This window comes from Heloderma suspectum, chromosome 6 (genome assembly GCF_057233095.1).
Source record: "Heloderma suspectum isolate Gila_16-S chromosome 6, 16-S_ref, whole genome shotgun sequence".
NCBI lineage: Eukaryota > Metazoa > Chordata > Lepidosauria > Squamata > Helodermatidae > Heloderma > Heloderma suspectum.
Genome location: NC_139463.1, coordinates 79,627,275 through 79,654,237, shown reverse-complemented (window position 1 = coordinate 79,654,237; position 26,963 = coordinate 79,627,275). Strand labels below are relative to the sequence as shown.

The window sequence follows — 26,963 nt, the reverse complement described above, 5'->3', positions numbered from 1 at the left end:
TTGGGGTGATCACAATAACATGCAACAGTTAACAGCTGTCGCATTTTGCACCAGTTGAAGTTTGCAGATTGTTTTCAAGGGTAGCCTCACATAGAGCTAGGGGTGTAGAAACCCCACTCACCATTCCAGTTCGGGGCATCCACAGGGTGGGGGGAGGCAATCCGTCCCTCCCCCTGGAATCCTCTCTGGCCAGCTCCACTCCATGGCAAGTCCGCAGAGCCACTGGCTAGACCTGTCCTCAGCCGGACTTCCATCCACTGCTGGGCTGCGAATGGAAATGGCGTCCTGCTTTAGCAGTGATAGCCTATCACAAAAAGAGTAGCGATGCAAATGGTGTAGTGGATGCCATTTGTGTCCCTGCTCTTTGCCATGATAGGCTATGTAAATATTTACATAGCCTATCTCGGCTAAAGCAGGGACACAAATGGTGTCTGCTACGCCAGATGCCATTTGCATCCACAGACCGGGGCAGCAGATGGCAGCGGACGGACCCGGACTGGCTGGAGGCAGGTAGGGTCTGTCCAGGGAGAATTTTCTGGGGTGGCAGGGGGGAGTAGTCCATTCTCCACCATCCCTACATAGAGCACATTGCAATTGTCTAATCATAATGGAACCAAGGACATGCATAACTGTTGCCAGATCAGATTGACTCAGGAACAGTCACAGATGGTGCATTCGATGTAGTTGTGAAACATACTCCTCATCAACACTGCCACTTGAACATCCAAGGACAGCATAGGATCCAGGAGTACCTCCAAGCTATGACTTGATATTTTGGGGGCAGTGTGATTCCATTTAGAACAGATTGAATCCCAAACCTTAAGTCAGGTGTTCTACTGACCAACAGCACCTCCGTCTTTTACGGATTGTATCACACCTTGTTCAGCCTCAGCCAGCTGATTATTGGACTTAAGCAACATTCAAGAGTGTCAACGGCTTTCTTGCATTCAGGAAACAAATAGCAAGAGTTGAGTGTCACCAGCATATTGATGGCATCTCGCTCCAAAGCTCTGGATGATCTCTCCTAGCATTGCCATGCAGATGTTCAATAACACAGGACAATACTAGGGGGGACATCATAAATCAACAACTCCAGTGTTGCATAGTAATTCCTTAATATCACCTTCTGGACATGACTGGGCAGGCAAGACCAAAATCATTGCAATTCAGTGTCCCCAATGCCCCACACCACCAGAGCGATCAGAATGTTACCATTGATTATGGTACTGAAAGTCAGAGAAGTCCAGGAAAACGAGTATTGCTACATGCCACAAATCCAACCTTCTTTTAATAGGATTGTTTTTTTTTTTAATGAAATTAAAATATAAATTAGGTGGAAAGAGGTAGAATGGATTGGCACCAACTCAATCAACAGAAATGGAAATATAAAGAAAGAAAAAAACACTCACATATTCCATCCATCGAAGATATCTTATTCAAAAATTAATATCCACAGTTCAATGTAAATAGAGAAAAGGGGTTGTAAGGCCCCAGGCCTGAACCAAGCTATTAGTAGTTTTAGAGGGGTTTAGATGATCCATAATGCTCTCTGACTTTGGTCAAGTTGGCTACTGTTTTCCCTAACAGGCTCTTGATTTACCAGGATGACTCAAAGGTCGATAGTACAGCCTCAGCACATTCCATCCCAATGGGTTAAGAGGGTCTTATCAGGATGTGCCTGGGAAGTGAAACTTGTTTGCCTTAAACCTGCAGGTGTCTGCGGTGGGAGAATTCTGATTGTTTTCCTTCTGAACAAGCACTGTTAGTCTATGCTGGGAATGAACACTAATTAACACTCGCTGTTGTCATGCTGCCTCACTGCTAACATGTATGGTATAAAACCCATTTTACCTAGGGATGGCGGAGAATTCTTCCACGGATTTCAGTGAGGCTGAATGCACTGGCATTCGGCCTCCCGAAATCTGTGGCGGAATGGCCTGCCACCCCCCGTGCCACCCCACAGATCCTCCCCAGGATGATACTTACCTCGGGTGGATGTTCCAGATGGCGGCGGCTCCAGTGGAGGCTTCGGAGGCGGCAGCTGGTCTTCTGACCGGCTGCCAATGCTGCCATTTGTAGTCGTATGTAGCCTATCATGTCTGGGTAAAAAAAATAAAAAACGCGTACACAAATGGTGACGGCTATGGCCGCCGCCATTTGCATTCCTTATTTTTCGCCATCTTAGTCCACGTAAATATTTACATAGACTATTACAGCGAAAATAAAGGGGAACGCAAATAGCGTAGTGGCACTATTTGCGTCCCTTTTTGATTCGCCATTTTAGCCTACGTAAATATTTGTGTAGGCTAAAAAGGCGAATCCAAAAGGAATGCAAATAGCACCCACTACGCTATTTGCGTTCCCCTTTATTTTCACCGTAGTAGTCTACGCAAATATTTACATAGACTAAGACGGCAAAAAATAAGGAACACAAATGGTGGCGGCCGTAGCAGCCGCCATTTGCGTACACATTTTTTTTTTTAACCCAGACGTGATAGGCTACGTAAGTCTTTATGTAGCCTATCACTGTTGAATACAGGGACGCAAACAGTGGTGACTATGGCAGCCGCCATTTGCGTCCCTGCTACCCAGCAGCTGGATGTAGGGATGTACGAAAGTCACTTACCTTTTCGCAGGGGTGCTTCGCGGTGGGGGAGAGGTGCTTTGCTTCTCCCCCCGAAGTTCAGGTGAGGGGGGGGAGCCATCCCGCCTCGCCCAGCTGAAATTCAGGCCAGGGGGGAGGCTTCCTGCCTCACCCAGCCGAAATTCAGGCCGGGGAGAAGCGCCCCGTCTCCCCGGCCACGAAACAAAGTGTAAAAAAAAAAAAAACGTGATAGGCTACGTAACGATTAACATAGCCTATCACGGCTGACTTTGGAAATCTAGCCGTGATAGGCTACGTTAATCGTTACGTAGCCTATCACGGGTTTTGGGGGTTTTTTTACACTTTGTAATGGCGGCGGCGGCAGCCAGTCGGAAGACCGGCTGCCGCCCCTGCTCCCGACAAAAGGCCGACGAACCACCGCCGGGACCCACCTCTGGGAGGGACATTCGCCAAAGGTAAGTCCCATCCTGGGGGGGGCGGGGTGGTGGTGGAGAATTTCACCACCGATTTCGGGGGGCCGAATGCATTGGCGCTCAGCTCCCTGAAGATTCAGGGAGAAATTCTCTGCCATCCCTAGCTGGATGCCCGGCTGCTGGCAGAGCCAACTGGCGGCTCTGCGGAATCCCTGCAGAGTGGAGCCGGCAGGGCAGGACTCCAGGGGGAGGGACGGAGCACCTCCCCACCATCAAGGATTCCAGGGCAAGGGATGGAATGCCTCCCCCACCACCACGAAGCAGATCCACAAAACAGTAAGTAACTTTCGTACATCCCTATAAGGAATGCAAATGGCGGCCACCATAGCCGCTGCCATTTGCGTACGCATTTGGGTTTTTTTGGGTTTTTTTGACCTAGACGTGATAGGCTATGTGAGTCTTTACGTAGCCTATCATGGTTGAATACAGGGACGCAAACGGTGGCAGCTACGGCAGCCACCATTTGCATCCGTGCTACCCAGTGGCCAGATTTCCAGCTGCTGGTGGAGCCAGCAGATGGCTCTGTGGAGTCCCCACGGAGCAGAGCTGGCCAAGCAGGACTCCGGGGGGAGGGATGGAGTGCCTTCCCCGCCATCGAGGATTTCGGGGGGAGGGATGGAGCACCTCCCCCCCACTATGAAGCAGATCTGCGAAACGGTAAGTGACTTTCATACATCCCTAATTTTACCCCATGGCTCTGGGCTCAGAGAAGCTGTCTGATCCAACCATTGGGTATGCCTGTGTGCTGATTGTACTCAATAAAGTACTCCTTGTAAGTAAACCTTGATCTGATTTATCACTATTTTGGCACCTCTAAATTAAGAGTTTGAAGCCTATTGCAGGGGCAATACAGGGCTATACTGTATATCATGAAGGAATTGATTATTCCAAACCAAAGTAAAGAAAATTGCCACCCTAGATGATAGTTCTAAATGTTCTCAGCTGGCTTCTGATGAGGTATAAGATGTTGTGGAAGTGCTGCAATTCTGGCAGATCTGGACCAAATTCATTAAAATGATATATTTGTTTATCCCATTGAATTTAAATATCAAAATTAAGATGTGTTTTGGTTTTCATACAAGGTGGGCATATGAGCATCTGGACCACTATTGATCTGAGAATTCCTTCTTTGCAGTTTTCCACATAGATCTGTAAAACATATTTCTAATTTCTTCTGAACACTAAAATGAGTTTATGTATTTTCTGACTTGTAAACATGCTGAAAATAACATCTTTTAAAACATTGAATGGAAAGCAAAAGAAAACAGAGACAATATATTTACTGGACATCCACGGGCATACAAATTTGAGATATTATTCATGAAACAACATGCCACTCCCAACACACACACACACACACACACACACACACACACTTTTAAATTAGAATAGGTTGAATGAGTTCTACAAGGAAGCTACTAAGAAGGAGAATTCAGTATTTTCTCCTCTCTATTAAATGATCCCTATTATTCAGCTTAGGTCTCAGGAAAATAATGTAGAATTTGGGAGAAAAGATGCAAAATAGCAACCCAGCACTCGAGGATAAGATAGAGAAGATTTCCACAGCTACCATATATTTTCCCTTGGTGCTCAAGTAGGTTGGAACAAAAGACAACCAAACACTGCAAAACACCAACATGCTGAAAGTGATAAATTTGGCTTCATTAAAGGAATCTGGCAACTTCCGGGCAAAGAAAGCCACAGTGAAACTGGCAATGGCCAGTAAGCCCATGTAGCTCAGAACACAATAAAACATTATTGATGGGGACTCATTACATTGCAGTATATTTTCTTCCCTCATGGAATGCGTATCAATATCTGGAAATGGGGGAGAGGTTGCAAGCCATAAAAGACAAATGGCAGCTTGAAGGGAGGAACAAGAAAGTACAACAGAGCTGGCCAGTGTTTTCCCCACCCACTTCTTGCTCCTGGATCCTGGCTGTGTGGCCATGAAAGCTACAACAACAGTGATGGTTTTTGCCAACACAGAAGAAACAGCCACTGTGAAGACCATGCCGAAGGCAGTTTGGCGGAGAAGGCACATCACCTTCTCAGGTTGACCAATGAATAGAAATGCACAAAGGAAGCAGAGTAGGAGAGAGGTGAGAAGAGTGTAGGTGAGGTCTCTGTTGTTGGCTTTGACAATGGGAGTGTTGTGGTGCTTCATAAACGTTCTTATCATCAGGACTGTGATCAAAGAAAATGAAAGAGCACAGATGGTTAAACTGATACCCAAAGGTTCTTCATAAGATAAGAAGCTTACGACCTTGGGAATGCACGATTTCTGGCCCTTGTTTGCATAATGATCATCTGGGCATTTAAAACAGTCAGCCATGTCTGAAAAATAAAGTTGTGTTGTCAGTACACAAAAGTGTCTTATTCTATGCTTCTTTCAAAGCTTCCTTTAGGGAGAAAGTGGACTACAAGAATTCATGAATCTGGAAAAACATGCTATAACTGGTTCTATTGCTCACATATTCTATTTTGTGTTGATTTTGTGAAATGTAGCATTGAGATATCTTAGAAAGAATAAGAGGCTTCCACCAAAAATGGCAAATTATCTCATCCCCCCTCCCTATCCTTATTATCATTAATGTGTTATTCCATGTCTTGTATTTTCAGCATAATGCATTTTCTTATCCCATTCAGAAGCAGCCAGTAATGTGCATATGGTTTATGATATGCCAGTCATAATGATGTCAGTACAACTGAAGTTATACTATAATTTATGGATGTTTATGATGGAACTGATTGCAAGGCCATGATATTTGTCAGTAACACTGTGTTTCTTGAACTATGTAGTCCCAACATGATTTTTTTTAATTAAATGACATCTTATAAGATTCAGCATGTTTAGGGTGTGTTTTTATTGTACAACACAAAACAAAGGCATGTGTTTGTTCCTAAAGTTCTACCAATGGCATCAAATTAAATATCACCAAGTATGCTATACCCATTAAAATAAACATGGGAATTAAATGCAAGGCCATGGTATTTATCAGTAACACCGTGTTCTTGAAAGATGCAGTAATATGTTTTATGTTTACCATAGATAGATCAAGTTGTTTACAGTCAAGTTTTAATGTACAAAACAAAACAAAGCAAAACAAAACAAAGACCTGAATTTGTTCCCACAGTTCTATAGTACTACACAAATGGCATGCAGGTTTTTAACCTTTAAAGATTATCTTTTTTCAAAAGGATGCATTAATAGTCAGCAATGCATTAATAAAGGAAAATGATTGATTTCCTCCTATTCCTTATTCTGTGTAGGGATGTACAAAATGTACTTACCTTTCCGAGAATTATGTTTATGGGGGGGGGAGGCGTTCCGTCCCTCCCCCTGGAATCCTCGATGGCCAGCTGTGCTCCGCAGCAGCTCCACGGAGCAGCCGGCCAGGCCCAGGCCAGAGCCGTCCGCAGCCGGATTTCTGGCCGTGGAGGGCTCTGGGTAAAAAACAAACAAACAAAAACAACCGCGTACGCAAATGGTGGCGGCTACGGCCACTGCCATTTGCGTTCCTTATTTTTGGCCGTCTTAGCCTACGTAAATATTTATGTAGACTATGACGGTGAAAATAAAGGGGAATGCAAATAACGTAGCAGGCACTATTTGCGTCCCTTCTTGATTCATCGTTTTAGCTTACGTAAATATTTACATAGGCTAAAATGGCGAATCAAAAAGGGATGCAAATAGCGCCCGCTACGCTATTTGCGTTCCCCTTATTTTCGCCATCTTAGTCTACATAAATATTTACGTAGACTAAGACACCAAAAATAGGGAACACAAATGGCAGCTATGGCGTATGCGTTTTTTTTATTTTTTTACCCAGCTATGATAGGCTACGTAAATCTTTACGTAGAATCACTGGCATTCGGCCTCACCGAGATCTGTGGCGGAATTCTCTGCCATCCCTAATTCTGTGAGATTGATATACCTTAATATCTACTTCTTCTGACATGAAGTTCAAAAAACATAATTGATATGTTTTAATTGATAATTCCCAAACTGAATCATGTACACTTTACTATAGCTTTCAGTGTATTTCCATTCATATTTTTTCCTGCCTCTAGAATGGAAAAAACTAGGGATGGCAGAGAATTCCACCACGGATCTCGGCGAGGCCGAATGCCAGTGCATTCGACCCCCCGAACTCCATGGCGGAATGGCCTGCCCCCCCGCCCCCCCCCCGTGGATCCCCCCCCGGATGAGACTTACCTGGGGCGGATCTTCCAGGCGGCGGTGGCTGCAGTGGTGGCTGCGGCGGCTGGTCTTCCGACCGGCTGCCGCCATCGCCATTTCCAGTGTTAAAAAAAAAAAAAGACATGATAGGCTACATAAAGATTTATGTATCATGGCTAGGTTTAAAACAAAAACAAAAAATGACATAATAGGCTACGTAAATCTTTACGTAGCCTATCACATCTGACTTTTTTTTAAAAAAAATGCACGTACGTGTTGTTTTTTTTAAAAAGTGAGACGTGATAGGCTACGTAAAGATTTTCATAGCCTATCATGGCTGACTACAGGGATGCAAACGGTGGTGGCTACGGCCGCTGCCATTTGCGTCCCTGCTAGCCAGCGGCCGGATGTCCGGCTGCTGGCGGAGCCGGCCGGTGGCTCCGCAGAATCCCTGCAGAGCGGAGCTGACTGGCCAGGATTCTGGGGGGGAGGGACAGAGTGCCTCCCCCCCCAGCGGAACCTGGCAGAGCAAGGTAAGGGCAATTTCGTACATCCCTACAAAACAAAACATTATGCTCCTCTCTTAAAATTGTTTTTATTTTTATTTTTAAAAAACTATCTTGATAAATTTGGACATAACACTGCAAAAAGATTCCCTTTCAGCAGTATTTTACTGATGCCCACATTCACTCCTGTAATTTAGTAAAACACCGCTCAAGAGAATCTGATACAACTAAAATCTGATACAACTAAAATACATATTAACAGAAGCAAATTGCCTTTTGGGGTGGGGAGTGTATGTTTTATAAATATGTGCATACACATTTGTAATGTAGAGATGCAAGAAAATGCCCAAATGAATTAAATAAACCTGTGAAAACATCAAGGTTAAAAACAAACAAAAAACAAACAGAACTGCTCATGCAGATTTGTAATGTAGAGCTGGAAAATAACTGAAAGCTGTGGCAAGCTCTCCATGCATAGACCTCTGTACAAGAAGAGGAACAAAGGAGAATTCCTAATGCATCACTTCCTTTAAAAAAAAAAAACAGAACAAAAAGAGTTGGTAATTTGAAAGTCTGAAAATCTGGGGAAAATCACATAAGCAGAATTTTGAAAGCTTGTATAATCCCGAGTGTTCCAATGATGAGAAGGAACTTAACTCCATCCTTGTACTGGAACACTCCTTGATATTTGGTGAAGTACACGTCCTCTAAAATTATTTACCTGTTTCCTGGAAGTTAATGAACTGTCATTGCAAATGGATTCTCTGTGCCCTTTTGAGAGCTAGAAGAAGACTGATATTACAACATTGGAAGGATAAACACTCATTTCTTTAATGCAGTGGACTGAGGACCTAACAATGGGTGGTATATAGACGCCACTTGTGAATGGACATTTACATGGGTATTTGGTCTGCTTTTGTTGAAGTTTATGTATAATTCTTAGAAAGCCATATTTTCATGTGTCTATATGCACACAAATTTCATATGTGTGCATTGAAATTGATATGTATATTCAAATTTATGTAGCTACATTTTCCCTCTTTTTTTTGTTAAAAATGTCATAATAAAAATAATAATTAAGGCAGCAATCCTATGGCTGCTAGACAGTGGCTAGACCGCCATAGGCTATCGTGTTATCTGGGAACTTACTTCTGAGCCCGCGCTCCAAGGTTGGTTCCCGGAGAACTGACCTCCCCTCACTTCTGCGCTGCCTCGGAGGCAGCGCGGAACAGCCCCACCCTCCACGCTCACAAGAGGAGCACAGAGCGGCCAAAAAGGGGCATGGCTGTGGGCGTTCTGGGGCAGAGAGGGTGGAAATGCCTGTATGACACATCCTATGTGTCGTACAGCAGCCTCCTTCCCCACTCTGTGCCCCTGCGGCTAGACAGCCATAATCAGCTGTCTAGCAGAAAAAGCAGGGTGACAGAAGGAGCGCAGAGGGCATGATCCCCTCAGTGGTTCTCCTGCCCTGCTTTGGATACATGGTTGCCCTAAAATGCAAACAAACGTCTAGGGATGTATGAAAGTCACTTACCTTTTCGGGGATGTGATTCGCGGTGAGGGGGGGGAGGTGCTCCGTCCCTCCCACTGGAATCCTCGACGGGGGGGGGGAGGCGATCCAGTCCTCCACCCCAGAATCCTGCTCGGCTGGCTCCACTCTGTGGTGGCTCCGCGGAACAGCTGACCAGGGCTGTCTGCAGCCGGAGTTCTGGTGGCGGACAGGCTGCTGTAGATGCAAATGGCGGCTCCCGTAGCGGCTGCCATTTGCGTTCAGCCAGGCTGCCATGATAGGCTACGTAAGTATTTATGTAGCCTATCATGGCAGGCCCCCCCCCCAAAAAAAACAGCGTACGCAAATGGCGGCAGCTACGGCAGCCGCCATTTGCGTTCCTTATTTTTACCATTTTATCCTATGTAAATATTTACGTAGGTTATTATGGCAAAAAAATAGGGGAACGTAAATAGAGTAGTGGGCGCCATTTGCGTTCCTTTTTCCCCACCGTTCTAGCCTATGTAAATATTTACATAAGCTATTACGGCAAAAAAAAGGAATGCAAATAGCGCCCACTACGCTATTTGCGTTCCCCTTTTTTTCACCGTAATAGCTTACGTAAATATTTACGTAGGCTAAAACAGCGAAAAAAAGGGAACGCAAATGGCAGCCATTGTAGCCGCTGCCATTTGTGTACGCTGTTGTGTTTTTTGTTTTTGCTTGCCGTGATAGGCTATGTAAATACTTATATAACCTATCACAGCAAACAGCAGACGCAAATGGCAGCCGTGGCAGCCGGTCAAAAGACCAGCCGCAGCCGCTGCTGCCGGAACTGCTGCCGGAGCCGCCACTGCCAGAACATCCACCCCAGGTAAGCTTCATCCTGGGAGGGAATCCGCAGAGGGCAGGGGGTGGGAGGCTGTTCCGCCACGGGTGTCGGGAATTCTCCACCATCCCTACAAACTCCAGTCTGGAGACAGAGCTTAACTCCATCTTGGATGTCTTCACAAATAAGAGCCAGGAACAAATTTCCACTTCTCTCTCTCTCTCTCTCTCTCTCTCTCTCTCTCTCTCTCACACACACACACACACACACATCACATCACATTTCAAATACTGAAGAAGGTTGACACTGGAAAACATAGATGCATGCAATATCAATGCCCAGCAAGAGACTACTGAATGCATAACAACATGCATATTTCTTTAGATTATAGCCAAGCTTTCTGAGATTTCTTATCACTGTAACTCTCACCTTTTTGGTCAGATATCCACCCTTCTGGGCATGGGATACAATCATAGCAACAAAAGGGCTCCCCTTCCTTCCTGTTCTTCCTAGAACCAGGTTGGCAGTTGGCGTTACACAGAGAAAGTGGCTGTGCCTGTCCATCCATGAAAGAGGAGAATATTAATTTTCAGAAAACTGGTCTTGGAATCATTAAATTCAGGACAAAACACAGTATGCTATGAACTGTGGCAACCAGTTGTGGAGCATGAATATGGAGGAGTGGAGATCTGGGTTTTTTGTTTGTTTGCTTTTCACAGCAGGAGGAATGATGTTCCCTAACAGTCAGTGCTGTAAACTTGCAGGGATATTTGAGAACACGGACATGATCCCTTTGTTCAGGCTAGGTTCCGACAGACAGTGGCCCAAGGGTCACCCACTGAATTTCCTGTCATGTCATGCATGTGAATCCAAGGGCCAGTCAAAACGGAAATGCCTTTGTGAAGCAAATTGGGCAAAATCCACATTTTCATAGAAATGAATTAGCTCCTTCGATGGCATACACAACCCAGTCAAATGCTGTATTCCTCCACTTGAGGCGGGGGGCAAATGGGAACTAAAACAGCACTAGTTCGTGGTGGGATGGGCAGAATCTCATGAACAGAAATGAATGGGCAGCCAATGAGTGCAGGCTTGGTCCCCCTCCCCTCCTCCTCCACAGAAAAGTGATATTGTGAATGACTGAGCAGCTGTAATAATAGTAGCAGACCCACAGGTGCTCTTGCATCTCCTCTCGTCTCATTTCTGCCTGCAGATGTGGCTGTCTGAGGGACGGGTGTAGGGATGGCAGAGAATTCCACCATGGACCCCAATGAGGCCAGATTCCAAAGAATCCGGCCTCCGGAGTCCATGGCGGAATGGGGCACTCACATACGCCTCCTTCCAGAATCTGTCTGGGCCAGCTCCTCCATGCAGAGATCCTATGGAGCTATCCTCCAGGTCCGCATCATTGGTGATACGGCTGACCACCATTGCTGTGCCATAACGCTGGGCTAACTCTGGATACAAATGGTGTCCACTATTCCATTTGCAGCCAAAAAGCTGTTAGGTTAACCTAAATGCAGCCATTTACAGCCACAAATGGCATCCACTATGCCATTTGCATCCCTGTTTTTTCACGTGATAGGCTACGCAAATTATATTTACATAGATATTTGCGTAGCCTATCATCTGAAAAAACAGGGATGCAAATGGTGTAGTGGATGCCATTTGCGCCCGGAGTTAGCCCAGCAATATGGCACGGCAATGGTGGCTGGCTGTATCGCCAGTGATGCAGACCTGTCAGCCGGCTCCTCAGATTTGCTGCAGAGTGGAGCCAGCCCGGAAGGATTCTGGGGGGAGGGACAGATCGCCTCCCCCCAAGGGCGGATTCCCACCTGGACCAGAAGGTAGGGAATCCGCCCATCCCTAGATGGGTGGTAGGGAAGGAAGAGAGAAAGAAGGAGAGAGAGAGAGAGAGGGAGATGTTTACAAAGCACTAGATCCTTCATGATGACGATGATAATAATAATAAATCCTGGCAGTGAATGACTGAAACAAGCAGCCACAGAAATACATTTGGAGGCTCAGTTCACCCATCCCTATTTCTGAGTAAGCATGATTTCCTAGCTCCCAATGAATAAATATTGTAAGGAAGAGATAGCAATCGAGCCCATGTTCTCAACTAGGGATGTTAGAGAATTTTGCCACGGATCCAAGAGGGGCCGAATTCCAGTGAATTCGGCCCACGGAATCTGTGGCAGAACAGAGGAACCTGCCCCACCACCCAGTGAAAGCCCCACAAAACGGAGCCTACCTGGCTGCGGCTCTGGCAGCGGTGGTGGCGGTGGCTCCAGCGGCAGCTCCGGCAGTTCCAGCCACTGCCAGGCTGCAGCCGCAAATGGTGGCTGCTACACCAGCCGCCATTTGCGTCCCTGGCAAGCCGTGATAGGCTATGTAAGTATCTACGTAGCCTATCATGGCTCAGATCAGGGACACAAATGGCGTAGCAGCCACCATTTGCGTCTCCACTTTTTCTGTGATAGGCTATGTAAATATTTACATAGCCTATCACAGCAAAAGCAAAGGGACGCAAATGGCGGCTGCAACGCCAGCCGCCATTTGCGTCTGAAGACCTGCCATGCGGATGCACCCAGCTGGTGGCTCCACAGAGTCACCCTGGGGCGGAGCTGGCTGGGGAAGGATTTTGGGGGGAGGTACGGAGCGCCTCCCTCCCCACCGCAAATGTCACCCTTTGAAAAGGTAAGTAACTTTTGTACATCCCTATTCTCAAGAGAGATGTTTTAAGGAAAAGGTCTGGCAAAGGACTTCCCCTGACCCCTCTGCTCCTGCAGGCAAAGCATAATTCACATCAATTAATTATTCCCAGGCAAGCATTTAGCCCTCTGCTCTCCCCACACTCCACCCCATGCGACTTGCCTTTCTGCTTATCAGTGCTGCTTCCACCAGCCTGCACTGAGGCTAGCCAAGGTCACGTGGCCTGCCAAATCACACTGAAGCTAGGGTGATGGAAAAACCCATCACAAAACAATAGGGATGTATGAAAGTGACTTACCTTTCGTGGATTATATTGATGGTGGGGGGGAGGCATTCCGTGCCTCCCCCGGAATCCTGGCTGAGGGGGGAGGTGCTCCGTTCCTCCCCCTGGAATCCTCGAATGGCCGGCTGTGCTCCACGGCAGCTCCGCGGAGCAGCCGGCCAGGCCTGGCCCGGCCAGGCCATAGCTGTCTGCAGCCGGATTTCTGGCTGCGGAGGGCTCTAGGTAAAAAAAAAAAAAAAAGCGTACGCAAATGGCGGCGGCTACGGCTGCCGCCATTTGCCTTCCTTCTTTTTGGCTGTCTTAATCTACATAAATATTTACGTAGGCTAAAATGGCGAATCAAAAGGGGACGCAAATAGCGCCCGCTACGCTATTTGCTTTCCCCTTTATTTTCGCCGTCATAGTCTACATAAATATTTATGTAGATTAAGACAGTAAAAAGAAGGAACGCAAATGGCGGAGGCCATAGCTACCGCCATTTGAGTACGCAGCTTGTTTGTTTTTTTTAAACCCACCCAACCATGATAGGCTACATAAAGTTTTATATAGCCTATCACGTCTTTTTTTTCTTTTTTTTTCAACCTAGCCATGATAGGCTACGTAAATCTTTACATAGCCTATCACTTTTTTTGTTTTTTTTTACACAAGCCTGGAAATGGCGGTGGCGGCAGCCGGTCAGAAGACTGTCTACCGCTGCCGCCGCTGCTGGAGCCGCCGCCGGAGCCGCCGCCACCCGGAAGATATGCCCCTGGTGAGTCTCGTCCCGGGGGGGATCCATGGGGGGATGGGGGGCAGGCCGTTACGCCACGGAGTTCAGAGGGCCGAATGCACTGGCATTTGGCCTCACCGAGATCCGTAGCGGAATTCTCTGACATCCCTACAAAACAAGTTTGGGGGGGGGAAAAAAGGATTTAGGGCAAGAAACACCACACTAGCTATGTGCACCATCTGACATGATCAACTTGGGGTCGGAACAGAACCAGAGTAAAAGTCCCATGTAGATACCCCCCAAAGACTCCCCCATTATAAGCCTCACTCTTCCCCTGCTTACAAAAATGAGACCTGTTTACATGAAATGACATGAAACATGGCATCCATGTTCTATGTAATGGGGTGTATAACTGTACAAAATTGTAAACAATCCAAGACAGATCACCACCATTACATGTTAGATAGTGCTGAAAAATGACACATTTCTCAATTTCTTTCAAATTTGGGTGAAAACCACAGAGGTATGTTATTCTGACTTGTCAAGGAGCTGTGTCTTTCACTGGTTTGTTTATGGTCTGAGCAGTAGTTCAAGGCTGATTATGTTTTTCCTGCTCCATGAGAGCCTATGGTAGCAATTGCCAGCAAAGTTATGCCAAGCATGCACAGGTTCACTCCAAAACTAGAATGCTGCCCATAGTGCAGTGTTTTCAGAGGTATTTTATTACACATGGCTTCTGTGTGCCATGTCTTTTTCCTTTAGTTATGGAATTTGACCTCAGAAGATCAGACTACACATTACCTCACAGGCTGGGGCTAGTGAAGTTGGAGAAATCCACAACAGATTCAAATGTGTTTGGATTTCTTCAAATCTGAACAGCAGATTTTTCAGTGAACCAGCTTGTTCTGAGTCACACAGATTCCACGGATTAGCAGATTTTTTGTTTGTTTGTTTTACTTGGGGGGGTATTCATGCTAATTTGCATTAGAAGTAATGCACATCAGTGCTACTTCACATTAGTGCTGATGTACATTAGTGTTCCCGTTCATGGATCACTGCCTTGTTGTGGTGAAGGGGCTTGCGTAACTCAGTGAAGCCATAAGCTATGCCATGCAGGGCAACCCAAGATGGACAGGTCATGGCAGAGAGTTCTGACAAAATGTGGTCCACTCGAGAAGGAAATGGAAACCTACTCCAGTATTCTTGCCAAGAAAACCCCATGGAACATATCACAAGGATAAAAGAGATGACGCCGGAAGATGAGCCCCTCAGGTCGGAAGGTGTCCAATATACTACTGGGGAAGAGCAGAGGGAATTTCCAAGTAGAACCAGAAAGAGTGAAGCGGCTGGGCCAAAGCCAAAAGGACACTCAGCTGTGGATGTGTCTGGTGGTGAAAAGAAAATCTGATGCTGTAAAGAACAATATTGTTTAGGAACCTGGAATGTCAGATCAATGAATCAAGGTAAGCTGGAGGTGGTCAAACATGAGATGGCAAGATTGAACATCGACATCTTGGGAATCAGCGAACTAAAATGGACAAGCATGGGCAAATTTAATTCAGGTGACCATCATATCTCCTACTGTGGGCAAGAATCCCTTAGAAGAAATGGAGTAGCACTCATAGTCAACAAAAGGGTGGGAAAAGCAGTACTGGGGTACAAAATCAAAAATGATAGAATGATCTCAGTACGAATCCAAGGCAAATCATTCAACATCACAGTAATTCAAGTCTATGCCCCAACCACTGAGGCCAAAGAAGCTGAGGTTGATTGGTTCTATGAAGTTCTACAACACCTTCTAGAACTAACACCAAAAAAAGATGTCCTCTTTATCATAGGGGATTGGAATGCTAAAGTAGGAAGTCAAGAAATCACCGGGATAACAGGCAAGCATGGCCTTGGTGTACAAAATGAAGCAGGAAAAAGGCTCATAGAGTTTTGCCAAAAGAACACACTGATCATAGCAAACACTCTTTTCCAACAGCACAAGAGGCGACTCTACACATGGAGATCACCAGATGGTCAATATCGAAATCAGATGGATTATGTCCTTTGCAGCCAAAGATGGAGAAGCTCTATACAGGCAGTAAAAACAAGACCTGGAGCTGACTGTGACTCAGATCATGAGCTTCTTGTTGCAAAATTTCAGCTTAAATTGAAGAATGTAGGGAAAACGACTAAACCGTTCAGGTATGACCTAAATCATATCCCTTATGAATATACACGGGAGGTGAGGAATAGAGTTCAGGGATTAGACCTGATAGACAGAGTGCCTGAGGAACTATGGTCGGAGGTCCATAACATTGTTCAGGAGGCAGCAACTCAATCCATCCCAAAGAAAAAGAAATGCAAGAAAGCAAAGTGGCTGTCTGAGGAGGCTTTACAAATAGCTGAGGAAAGAAGGGAAGCAAAAAGCAAGGGAGAAAGGGGAAGAAAAATCCAACTGAATGCAGAGTTCCAGAGAATAGCAAGGAAAGACAAGAAGGCTTTTTTAAATGAACAATGCAAAGAAATTGAAGAAAACAATGGAATGGGAAAGACTAGAGATCTCTTCAAGAAAATCGGAGATCTCAAGGGAATGTTTTGTGCAAAGACGGGCATGATAAAGGACAAAGAAGGCAGGGACCTAACAGAAGCAGATGAGATTAAGAAGAGGTGGCAAGAATACACAGAAGAACTATACAGGAAATATCTGAATGTCCCTGATAGCCATGATAGTGTGGTCACTGAACTTGAGCCGGACGTCCTCGAGAGTGAAGTCAAGTGGGCCTTAGGAAGCATTAGTAACAACAAAGCTAGTGGAGATGACAGTATTCCAGCTGAGCTATTTAAAATCCTAAAAGATGATGCTGTTAAAGTGCTTCACTCAGTATGCCAGCAAATTTGGAACACTCAACAGTGGCCACAAAACTGGAAAAGGTCAGTTTACATTCCAATTCCAAAGAAGGGCAACGCCAAAAAGTGTTCAAACTACCCTACAATTGCGCTCATTTCACATGCCCGCAAGGTGATGCTCAAAATCCTACAAGCTAGGCTTCTGCAGTATGCAAACTGAGAACTACTGGAAGTACAAGCTGGGTTTCGAAGAGGCAGAGGAACTAGAGATCAAATGGCCAACTTTCGCTGGATCATGGAGAAAGTGAGAGAATTCCAGAAAAACTTCTATTTCTGCTTCATTGACTACGCTAAAGCCTTTGAGTACCAGACGACCTTACCTGTCTCCTGAGAAACCTGTACAAGGGTCAAGAAGCAACAGTAAGAACCAGACATGGAACAACCGATTGGTTCAAAATTGGGAAAGGAGCATGACAAGGCTGCATATTGTCGCCCTGCTTATTTAACTTATATGCAGAGTACATCATGAGAAACGCTGGGTTGGATGAATCACAGGTCGGAATTATGATTGCCGGGAGAATTATCAACAACCTCAGATACACAGATGATACCACCCTAATGGCAGAAAGTGAAGAGGATCTAAAGAACCGCTTGTTGAGGGTGAAAGAGGAGAGTGCAAAAGCTGGTTTGAAACGCAACATTAAAAAAATGAAGATCATGGCATCTGGCCCTATCACTTCCTGGTATATGGAAGGGGAAGAAATGGAAGCAGTGACAGATTTTATTTTCTTGGGCTCCAAGATCACCGCAGACGGTGACTGTAGCCATGAAATTAAAAGATGCTTGCTCCTTGGGAGGAAAGCTATGGCAAACCTAGACAGCATAGTAAGAAGCAGAGACATCACCTTGCCGACAAACGTCCGTCTAATCAAAGCTATGGTTTTCCCAGTAGTTACCTATGGCTAGGGATAGCGGAGAATTTCTCCCCGAAATTTCGGGGGGCCGAGCGCCAACGTGTTCGGCCCCCCGAACAAGTTTTGGGGAGAAATCCTCCGCCCCCCCCACACCCCGCACCCCCCCCCGGGACGGGACTTACCTTTTGCGAATGTCCCTCCCGGTGGCTGGTCCGGCCAGCTGTTCGGCGGGTTTTCAAGCGAGGCGGGAGCGGCAGCCGGTCTTTCGACCGGCTGCTGCCGCCGCCATTGTAATGAAAGAAAAAAAAAAAACTTCCCCTGATAGGCTACGTGACGATTCACGTAGCCTATCATGGCTAGATCTGCAAAGTCAGCCGTGATAGGCTACGTGAATCGTCACGTAGCCTATCACGGGTGACTTAAAAAAAAAAAAAGCGCGTACGCGAATGGCGGCCCCCATAGGGAGCCGCCATTCCCGTTCCTTATTTGGTGGCTGTAGTCTACGTAAATGTTTACGTAGACTACGGCGAAAATAAGGGCAACGCTATTTGCACCCCCCCAGAATCCATGGCGGAATGGCCTCCTTCCCCCCCACCCCCCCACAGAATCCCCCTGGGATGGAACTTACCTGGGGCGGATGCAGCGGATTCGGCGGCGGTGGCAGTTCCAATGGCGGCGGCAGCGGCTCTGGCAGCTGGTCTCTTGGACGGCTGCAGCCAGGCTGCTCCAGCCACCGTTGCCATCCTTGCAGCTGTGATAGGCTATGTAAGTATTTACATAGCCTATCATGGCTAACCCCACCCCCCCAAAATAACCAGCGTATATTTATGTAATATTTATGTAGGCTAGAATGGGGGGGGGGAAGTAATGCAAATAGCGCCCACTACATTATTCGCTTTCCCCTTTTTTTTGACATAATAGCCTACATAAATATTTACATAAGCTAGAACAGGGGGGGAATGCAAATAGCGCCCACTGCGCTATTTGTGTTCCCCTTTTTTTTGCCGTAATAGCCTATGTAAATATTTATGTAGGCTAGAACGGCGAAAAATAGGGAATGCAAATGGCGGCCACCGTAGCCACCACCATTTGTGTATGCTGGTTTTTTTTGGGGGGGTTAGCTGTGATGGGCTACATAAATACCTACATAGCCTATCACGGCAGCCTGGCTGGATGCAAATGGCTGCCATTTGCGTCCGCACTAGCCCGTCTGCGCTCGGAAACCTGGCTGAGGATGGCCCTGGCCGGCTGCTCCATGGAGCTGCCATGGAGTGTAGCCGGCCTGGCAGGATTCCAGGGGGGAGGACCGGATCGCCTCCCCCCCCGTCGAGGATTCCGGGGTGAGGGACGGGGCACCTCCCCCCACCGCGAACCAATCCACGAAAAGGTAAGTGAGTTTTGTACATCCCTAATTAGCACTAATTCCTGGAGCCACCTCCCACCCCACATTTTCTTAAAATGCAATTTGGATTTTGTTGAATAGGACTTACTGTCTAGTAAATATATTTGGCAGCATGGCAGTGGTGGTAAACTGCTGGCAATTTTACTTTAAAACAATGTGCACAAGGAGAGTTGACTTTCACCAGCAAATTCAATGTTGTGGTAGGGTTTGGGTTTCATTCCCTGGTGGGATCTGAGAGGTCCATGCATCACCCTGACCCCTAGAATTTACCCAACCCTATCCTAGACTGTAAGAAGATTTGTAAGCCAATTGAATACTCCTACAAAGAGTTCAACTTGTGAGGGTAAAGACACTGGTCACACAGAGAGGTGTCCCGGTGGTGTCAGATTTCCCGATCCCCCCAGCACACCGATCAGGCAATCTGACACTGGACACCCAAATCAATGAGATTTCTTTAGTTCAGGGAATCCCATGGCAAAAGCTTAATGGTTACACTCTTCAGAAATCATATAATTGATGGTCAGTAGCTATACGCTCTATGTAATTCCAGAACAGTCCAAAGCCAAACACCACTACTGTGACTGAGATCCCCATCAATGTGGTTTCTCCATTGCCATCCCCACAGTTCTGAACACAACGGAAGGGACTCTGGATTCCTGGTACCTAACCCAGACAATCCTTTCATGGGGTTCCAACCCTGGACATGGAAAGGGAATGATTCCCGGAATGAACCCATCAGGCAATCAAGGGATAACTTCTTGTTAGGCCTAAACAACTCACAGCCATAGAGTCCAACTTTGAATTTTTTGTTGATAACTCCAGGCTACATGGTCAAGACCCATCAAGATCAAGGAAAGGGCATACCCATACATGCAAGGAGTTCCGGGCCATTGCTTTCACATTTGCAACTCCACAGTGCATGAGTTCTGGCAGAGGGAAGCCCAAAAGTTGTAGATCAAACCCATACACTGAGCCGACTACAAACACTGACACACAATCCACAGCAATGAGAGTTCAAGTCTATGATAAGCCTCACAGTACTTTTCATGGCAAGTCCTTAACAATCCAAAGTTCCAGTCCACATGCAGAGTGCCTCAAAAAGCCGAGATGATGATGGATCCAAACACAGAAGGCTTTGAGCAATGAAGATGAGATGTTCCTAGCAAAGGCTCTTCTCCTTTGCATCAGCTTAAAAGGGAAGGTGTGACTGTAGGACACCCCTCTAGATCCCTTGACAGACAAGGGCCTTTAGCCTTTCAGCAAGGCCCCTGTCTAAACAGGGCATCACTGCTCTGCCCTCCAGCAGTGACACTTCAACCTGGGCTACCCTTCTGCAAACCCCACACCACCTCTGTCAGGTTCTCACAGACAGCTTCCAGCCTCCTGCCTGCCAACGCCAGACCAGCTAGGGATGCACAAATCCCCTACCTGCCAGTCCAGGGGGGGGGGGTCTGCAGGGGGAGGAGGCAATCCGTTCCTCCCCCCAGAATCCTCTTCAGCCAGCTCCATTCTATGGAGATTCCGTGGAGCCGCCGGCTGGCTCCGAAGCGCCAGCGATACGGCTGCCATGCTGTATCCCTGGCTGAAGGGGACTACTGACTGTGGATGCAAATGATGTCCGGGATGCCATTTGTGGCCAAAAAGGCCTTAGTTTAAGGTAAATGCAGCCGTAAATGGCTGCATTTGCCTTAAACTAAGGCCTTTACAGCCTCAAATGGCATCCCGGAACCATTTGCATCCACAGTCAGTCCCCTTCAGCCAGCGATATGGCATGGCAGCCATATCACTGGCAATCCAGAGCCGGAGGATTTGGCCGATTCCGCATGGAGGCAGGGGTAAGTCTTCCATTCCGCCATGGGCTCTGAAGGGACAGATTCTTTAGAATCCGGCCTCATTGAAGTCCACGGTGGAATTCTCTGCCATCCCTAAGACCAGCAGGTAGACAGGGAGTTGGGTGACTCCCCCGGCTCTGCTCTGAGAACACTGACAGAGATAAGCTCACACAGACTCTGACATTCCAGAAGCTGAATAAGCTCAAGCCCTTCCAGGCCACTTCTAATCAAATCCTGGCTGTAACCTACAAGGCCCACTGCAGTACTGAAGCTGGGCCCTGACAGATGGCACCAAAACTAGGGATGGGGGAGAATTTCTCCCCGAAACTTCGGGGGACATGTGCCAATGTGTTTGGCCCCCTGAAGTAGTTTCGGGGAGAAATTCTCCGCACCTCCCACCCCCCGCCCCCCCCCCTGGACGGGACTTACCTTTCCCGAATGTCCCTCCCGGCGGCGTGTCCCGGCGGTGGTTTGTCAGGTCTTCGACAGGGGCAGAGGCGGCAACCGGTCTTTTGACTGGCTGCCGCCGCTGCCATTCCAATAAAAGTAAAAAAAAACAACACACCCCCATGATAGGCTACGTGACGATTAACATAGTCTATCATGGCTAGATTTGCAAAGTCAGCCGTGATAGGCTACGTAAATCGTCACGTAGCCTATCACGGGTGACTTAAAAAAAAAAAGCGCGTACGGCTAATGGCAGCCCCCATAGGGAGCCACCATTCACGTTCCTTATTTGGTCGCTGTAGTCTACGTAAAGATTTACGTAGACTACAGCGACCAAATAAGGAATGCGAATGGCGACTCCCTATGGGGGCTGCCATTAGCCGTACGCGCTTTTTTTTTTTTTTTAAGTCACCCGTGATAGGCTACATGACGATTAACGTAGCCTATCACGGGTGACTTTGCAGATCTAGCCATGATAGGCTACGTTAATCGTCACGTAGCCTATCACGGGGGCGTTTTTTTAAAACTTTTTATTTCGCGGCCGGGCGAGGCGGGAAGCCTCCCCCCCGGCCTGAACTTCAGGGGGAGCAGCAAAGCGCCTCCCCCCCACCGCGAAGCAAGCTGCGAGACCAGGTAAGTGGCTTTCGTGCACCCCTAACCAAAACCCACAGCAGCAACGACAACAACCTTCACATATCATGCTGAAAATGATAAATTTGCATACAGGTATTCAAAATTGGGGCACTTCCCAACATGACTGCATTCCAGTCCTACCTGGTTAAACCAGCTATGCCATACGATGGCATCCTCATTAATGGTGAATGCTTCATCTGGGGAAGCCTGAGAATCCATCCCTCCAACTTGCACTCTACTGAAAGATTGGTTTGGATATGTGACCCAGTTTATGATGTCAAATCTTGGGACTATCTCCCCATTCTGGTCAAAGAAAACATTTTCACCAGCACTGTTGTTAAATGACACATATTTCAGGAAGTGGTGGAGCTAAAGGAAAACAGAAGTTTAAGAAAAAATATGCAGATAGACAAGGTCCTGAACCTTCCCCACTGAGGTAGAAAATGTGCCTTTGATGGTTATAATGTTCACACGGCTATATCCAAGCCCACATTTCTCCCACATCATTGCATTAGGCTTATACCTAATGCACCGCCCCCCCACACACATACACTACTCCCCTCTGCATGGTTACTGAAAACTGACCATCAGAAAACTATACTCTCTTAGTATGTTGGACCAGAAGTATCTTTGGAAGGGTTTTACAGCATGAAACAGTAGGGACCTTGAAAAAAAAACAGACATAGGCAAGACAAGTAAGTTTCTGAAAAAGGAGCACAAGTGTAACATCCTTAACAACAGGACTTCTCTAGTTCTCACCGCAATCTGTAAGAGAGGATTTGGCAAGGGATATTGAGGACTACAGTGCATAACAGCTCCATTCTATAATTAAACTACTCATGCAGCTGTAGATCCAACTCATTGTTTCTGGTTGCTTTACAGAAGAATCTATTTGCCTTCATAATGTTATGTTAATAATGTTATTAAGAGAGATTCACATTGCATATTAGTTTTTGGTTTCACCCATTTTGCACTCTAATGGTTTTCTTATTAGCACAATTCAAGTCTTTTATATATGATGGTAGTCTTGCTCTTACATTATTTCTTTAGTTTTGTTGTTGTTGCTGCTGTTACAGCGGCAGCTATTTTTGTCTATTCCTATTCATAATCAGTTATTCAAAATAATTTTTTAAGATATATTTTAGCTTTACACCCAAACACACAAGCTGTTTTCCTGTGTAATGAGGTGGGTTTACCTATTAACACTTTGGGGGCAAAGAAGGCCCATTATTTGTATCTTATGATCGTTCATTGGACATGCCTGAGCACTATGTAGCAAAACTCTGTTTTCAAGAACAAAATAGTACAAGAGGTTGTTTCCATGATATGGATGAAAGACTTGCCCAATATTCCTTGACAGTGTACGCCTCTTTCAGGAGCAGGTTTTTAAAATAAAACTCCAGGATTGGATATATCTTGTAGATGCAAGCCAGGACAGGAGAAATATCCAATCCTCAGATTTCAGTAGATGGTAATATGGCTTTAAAAAAGACAGAAGTCTATACCCCTGCCTTCAGATCCTGACATTTTCTCCTTTGAGGCAAGCCTTTACTGAGCTAGGCTTTCAGACAATGGCTTCTGCTTATTGGGATGGAAGGTATGCTAAGTTGCCAATTGTACAGTCATTTCGTATTTGTGGAGAATTACAAATGGAGAATATTGTCCTTACATGTTGTTTTGTGAGTTGTATTCATCTCCAAGAAATATATTTATTGCTCCATTGTTAAAAACAATATCTGGTAGAACATTGAGCATATCTACACCAGCCTAAAATCGTGCATTTAAAATGGGGCTTTCTGCTTCCATTTTAAATGCAGGATCATGACGGACTCCCTTTACATGTGCTTCCTTCCCCTTCCTTCCCCCCTTATCTGAGTCCCTCATATGTTTCATTATACAGCCACTAGATGGCACTGTGCTCTAGCTCCTCTTTTTGCTGCTCTTCCTTTATCATGAGGGAAGAGGAACTCAAACATTGTAATTTGATAGCTCATTATCTCCAATCTTTAAAAACAACAACAACAACAACAACAACACAGAATAAAGGTAATTTAGTACGGGAGATGCCCTGGAGGTTCATGGCATCTTCTAAAGGACCCGCAAATGTCTGTGAGTAATCAATCTCAATAGCAGGATAAATGCTCCATATTAAGAAGCCCATTATCTGAGAGAGTACTAGTACTGTTACCTGATTATGATCCTTATGTTACTAAACAGATGGCCTTGTTTGCAACTGCACCTTAGAAAATCAGAGCAAAGTTTTTAGAATCCAGTTATGTTAATTGTAAAGGTGATAACCTACCTCTGTTTTAACCTTTTGCAATAACCTATGGTTTATACACATAAACTAAGTTGACTATTTATAATCACACTTTCCCACAGATACTTGTTAAAATGCTTTGGTCAATAAAATTGTATCAATTAACTCTATTTGGCACCTGCTTGAAGATTACTATCACTGGGTTTTTTTCTATATAGATCGGAGGCCCCCCCCCTTCTTTTTTTCTTACCCACAGAAGTTACCTTAATCCTGAGCTCACTCATACATTATTTGCCACAGCAGAGACAAGCACAACCAATGTGGAAACAATCACATCTGTGTCTCTCCCACTGGATGCACCTGCCCCAGTCATGATCCACAGTGGTACAGGGAAGATCATATTGCATTAGTGTTCACGATGTGACAGATAACAAGTAAAACAGCCCCCAGATTAAAATATTGAGTCAATTACCTGCCAGGCCTGCTGATTATGTATCTTCCTTCTCTCTCCTTTCAAAATTGCCTTACTTTTGGATGTGGAGGAATACCTGGCATGTAAAGCATGAGCCACAGCATAGACTGCATTGTAGATGCTGTAGCTGTGGCCTGTTACACTCTTTGGGAAGATCTGTTCAGGAAGGCTCTCCAGCTTCTCCTCTCCAGTGCAGATATTCCCACTCACATTGTCCAGAACAGAATCTTGGAATGTACAGCCAAATGCCTCATCCCAGAAGTCCTTGATGAAACCATCTCCTTTAGCACTGGAAGGGTTTCTGCTCTGAAGAAATTGCTTGAATCCTGGAAGTTCATTGGAATGAAGTACAAATGACAGAGCACCATTGAGGTCTTCTATATCCCAACTTCTTCTGCTGACAAATTTTAATTCCATCCCAACTGTCAAAATCCAGACCTTTCCTTTTGTATTTTCCATCAAATCTTTAATTGATGTACTTAGCAAATATCTCAAAATTACCATAGAACGTGTGTCTCCACTGAAGACCAACACGTTAACTTTGCAGTTCATGATTTTGTCATAAAATTCAAAAGCACATGCCATAAAGTTTCCCTTTTCAGCATCATAACATAAACTGGTGAATGATTCTAAGACTGCAAAACAAATGCCTTCCTTAGAAAACTCTGGAAGCACCGTCTGCATAAACCACTGCAAATTGTCCCCATTCGCAGCTATGAAACCAGCCCATCTCCAGTTGAAATGATGAAGTAACTGGATGATCCCCCTGTACTGATGGAATCCATTTGGAACCATCTGGTAGAAGTGACAGGGTTTTGTGTCCTCCATTTTCACTGCTGCAGAGCCATACATGAGCTAAAGAAAGAGGATAGGTATAGACAGCAATATGTTCAATATGGCATAGCTTTTGTCTGTATGTGCAACAGAAAAAGTGTGTTTGTCCAATGGTCCATTTTAAAAATTGTATTTATCATCCCCATATACTAACTGTAGTCAGTGCCCCACTTAGTTTTTGAAAAAGTTCTTGAGGCCCTACTATGCTGAGGAAGTCTGATATTTCTACATCAAACATAATGTTTTCTTCACCTAGAAATACTGTATTTTGTTCAGTGGTTATTATATTGCTTCGTAAGTGAATAATGTGATTCTTTCCCATTCTGCTTTAGCATGAAGACATTCAGGGAAGTTTGACAAAGATTTGGAATGGAAATGAACCATTCAGGAGACCCACATGGTTTCTTCCTAATGATGCAATAGCAGTGTGGGATCCAGCTATGAAGAAATGCTTTACACCATATTCTAGTAATATATGAGATGGTAGAGGGTATAGTAATTAACGATACCCTGAATTACTGTAGAAGTGTTGGGTCAATTTCATCTGGATGCTTATTTAGATATATGGACTGCTTAAATATATATATATATATATATATATATATATATATATATATGAAATGTTGGGTTTTCTTGCTTTTTTCTGCTTTTCTGATTAGTGGTGCTCCAACAGCTTATTTGATGGAATGCACTTTGTCCTCCTATGTTCCATTTAATTCCCCCCCCCATTTTCTTTTTTGTTTCTCTTTTGTTGGCAATTCTAAAAAAAAAAAATCTCAGAGAAGCTTGCACAAGTTTAAAAAACTGAATTATGTTTTCCACAAAAATGTAGTTTGAGGCACTGTAGAGATATTGGGTTGTATGACTACTTAGAGTAGACTCATTAAAATCAGTGGGATTTAAGTTACTAATAATTAGCTTCAGTCTCACTGATTTCAGAGGATCTACTCTATCTTTACAGATAGATGTCCACCAAGGTAAAGTTGCAGACTAGTCATATTTTTCCCCAAGTAGGAAAAAAATAAGAAACACAGCTTTCCTTGGTACAGTTTTTTATATTCTTGCAAAATTTAATTTCTTCTTGCTGAAATTAAACACACCCATCTCTGTGTATATACCACAAAGTCACATCTGGAATGAAAGAAAAGTATTTGCATTATTGTCATTCACAAACACACATTCTACCTGTAGAATCTTGTAGATGCCCAAAAGTTGTGGAATCTGTTGGGAGAGGTCAGTGTTCAGTTCCTCGATAATTGCCAGTATATTGTCCTGGATCTCACACTTGTAGTTGGGAACAAGTTTATGGTCTGGAGAAATAAATTGCATTGCTGCATAATACGTCCACCTTGCAATCAAGTATCCATCATAAATTTTGAATCCCAGTGTAATATTGGGTAGCATTTGGGGATTTTTGTTGATCTCCTTTACAGCAAATGCCAAAGCCAGGATGTGCTGGTAGTTCTCAGGCACTACACTACGAAGAGATACGTATTTTTTGTCATAAGCATAACAATCACTTCCTAAAATGGTCTCCACTGT

At 45.3% G+C, this 26,963-nt stretch overlaps 1 protein-coding gene across 1 annotated transcript; it reads right to left on the bottom strand.

Annotated features, from left to right (window-relative positions):
* Positions 1 to 4,510: 4,510 nt before the first annotated feature.
* On the bottom strand, positions 4,511 to 26,750 carry LOC146341356 (vomeronasal type-2 receptor 26-like). The gene is made up of 7 exons (XM_084807392.1): positions 26,607 to 26,750; positions 25,238 to 25,442; positions 24,664 to 24,913; positions 24,158 to 24,182; positions 21,997 to 22,224; positions 10,515 to 10,641; positions 4,511 to 5,415 (listed from the first exon to the last, which is right to left on the bottom strand). Exons 1-7 carry the CDS (start codon positions 26,748 to 26,750, stop codon positions 4,511 to 4,513), a joined length of 1,884 nt encoding a protein of 627 aa, XP_084663518.1.
* Between the last annotated feature and the right edge of the window lie 213 nt (positions 26,751 to 26,963).

Coding starts and splice junctions, on each gene's coding strand:
- LOC146341356 (XM_084807392.1), bottom strand. CDS start 26,750: ATGCAATTTATTTCTCCAGACCATAAACTTGTTCCCAACTACAAGTGT. Junction 10,642..21,996: donor GGCATAGCTGGTTTAACCAG/GTAGGACTGGAA, acceptor ATGGATGGACAG/GCACAGCCACTTTCTCTGTG. Junction 5,416..10,514: donor GTGGATATCTGACCAAAAAG/GTGAGAGTTACA, acceptor TTTATTTTTCAG/ACATGGCTGACTGTTTTAAA.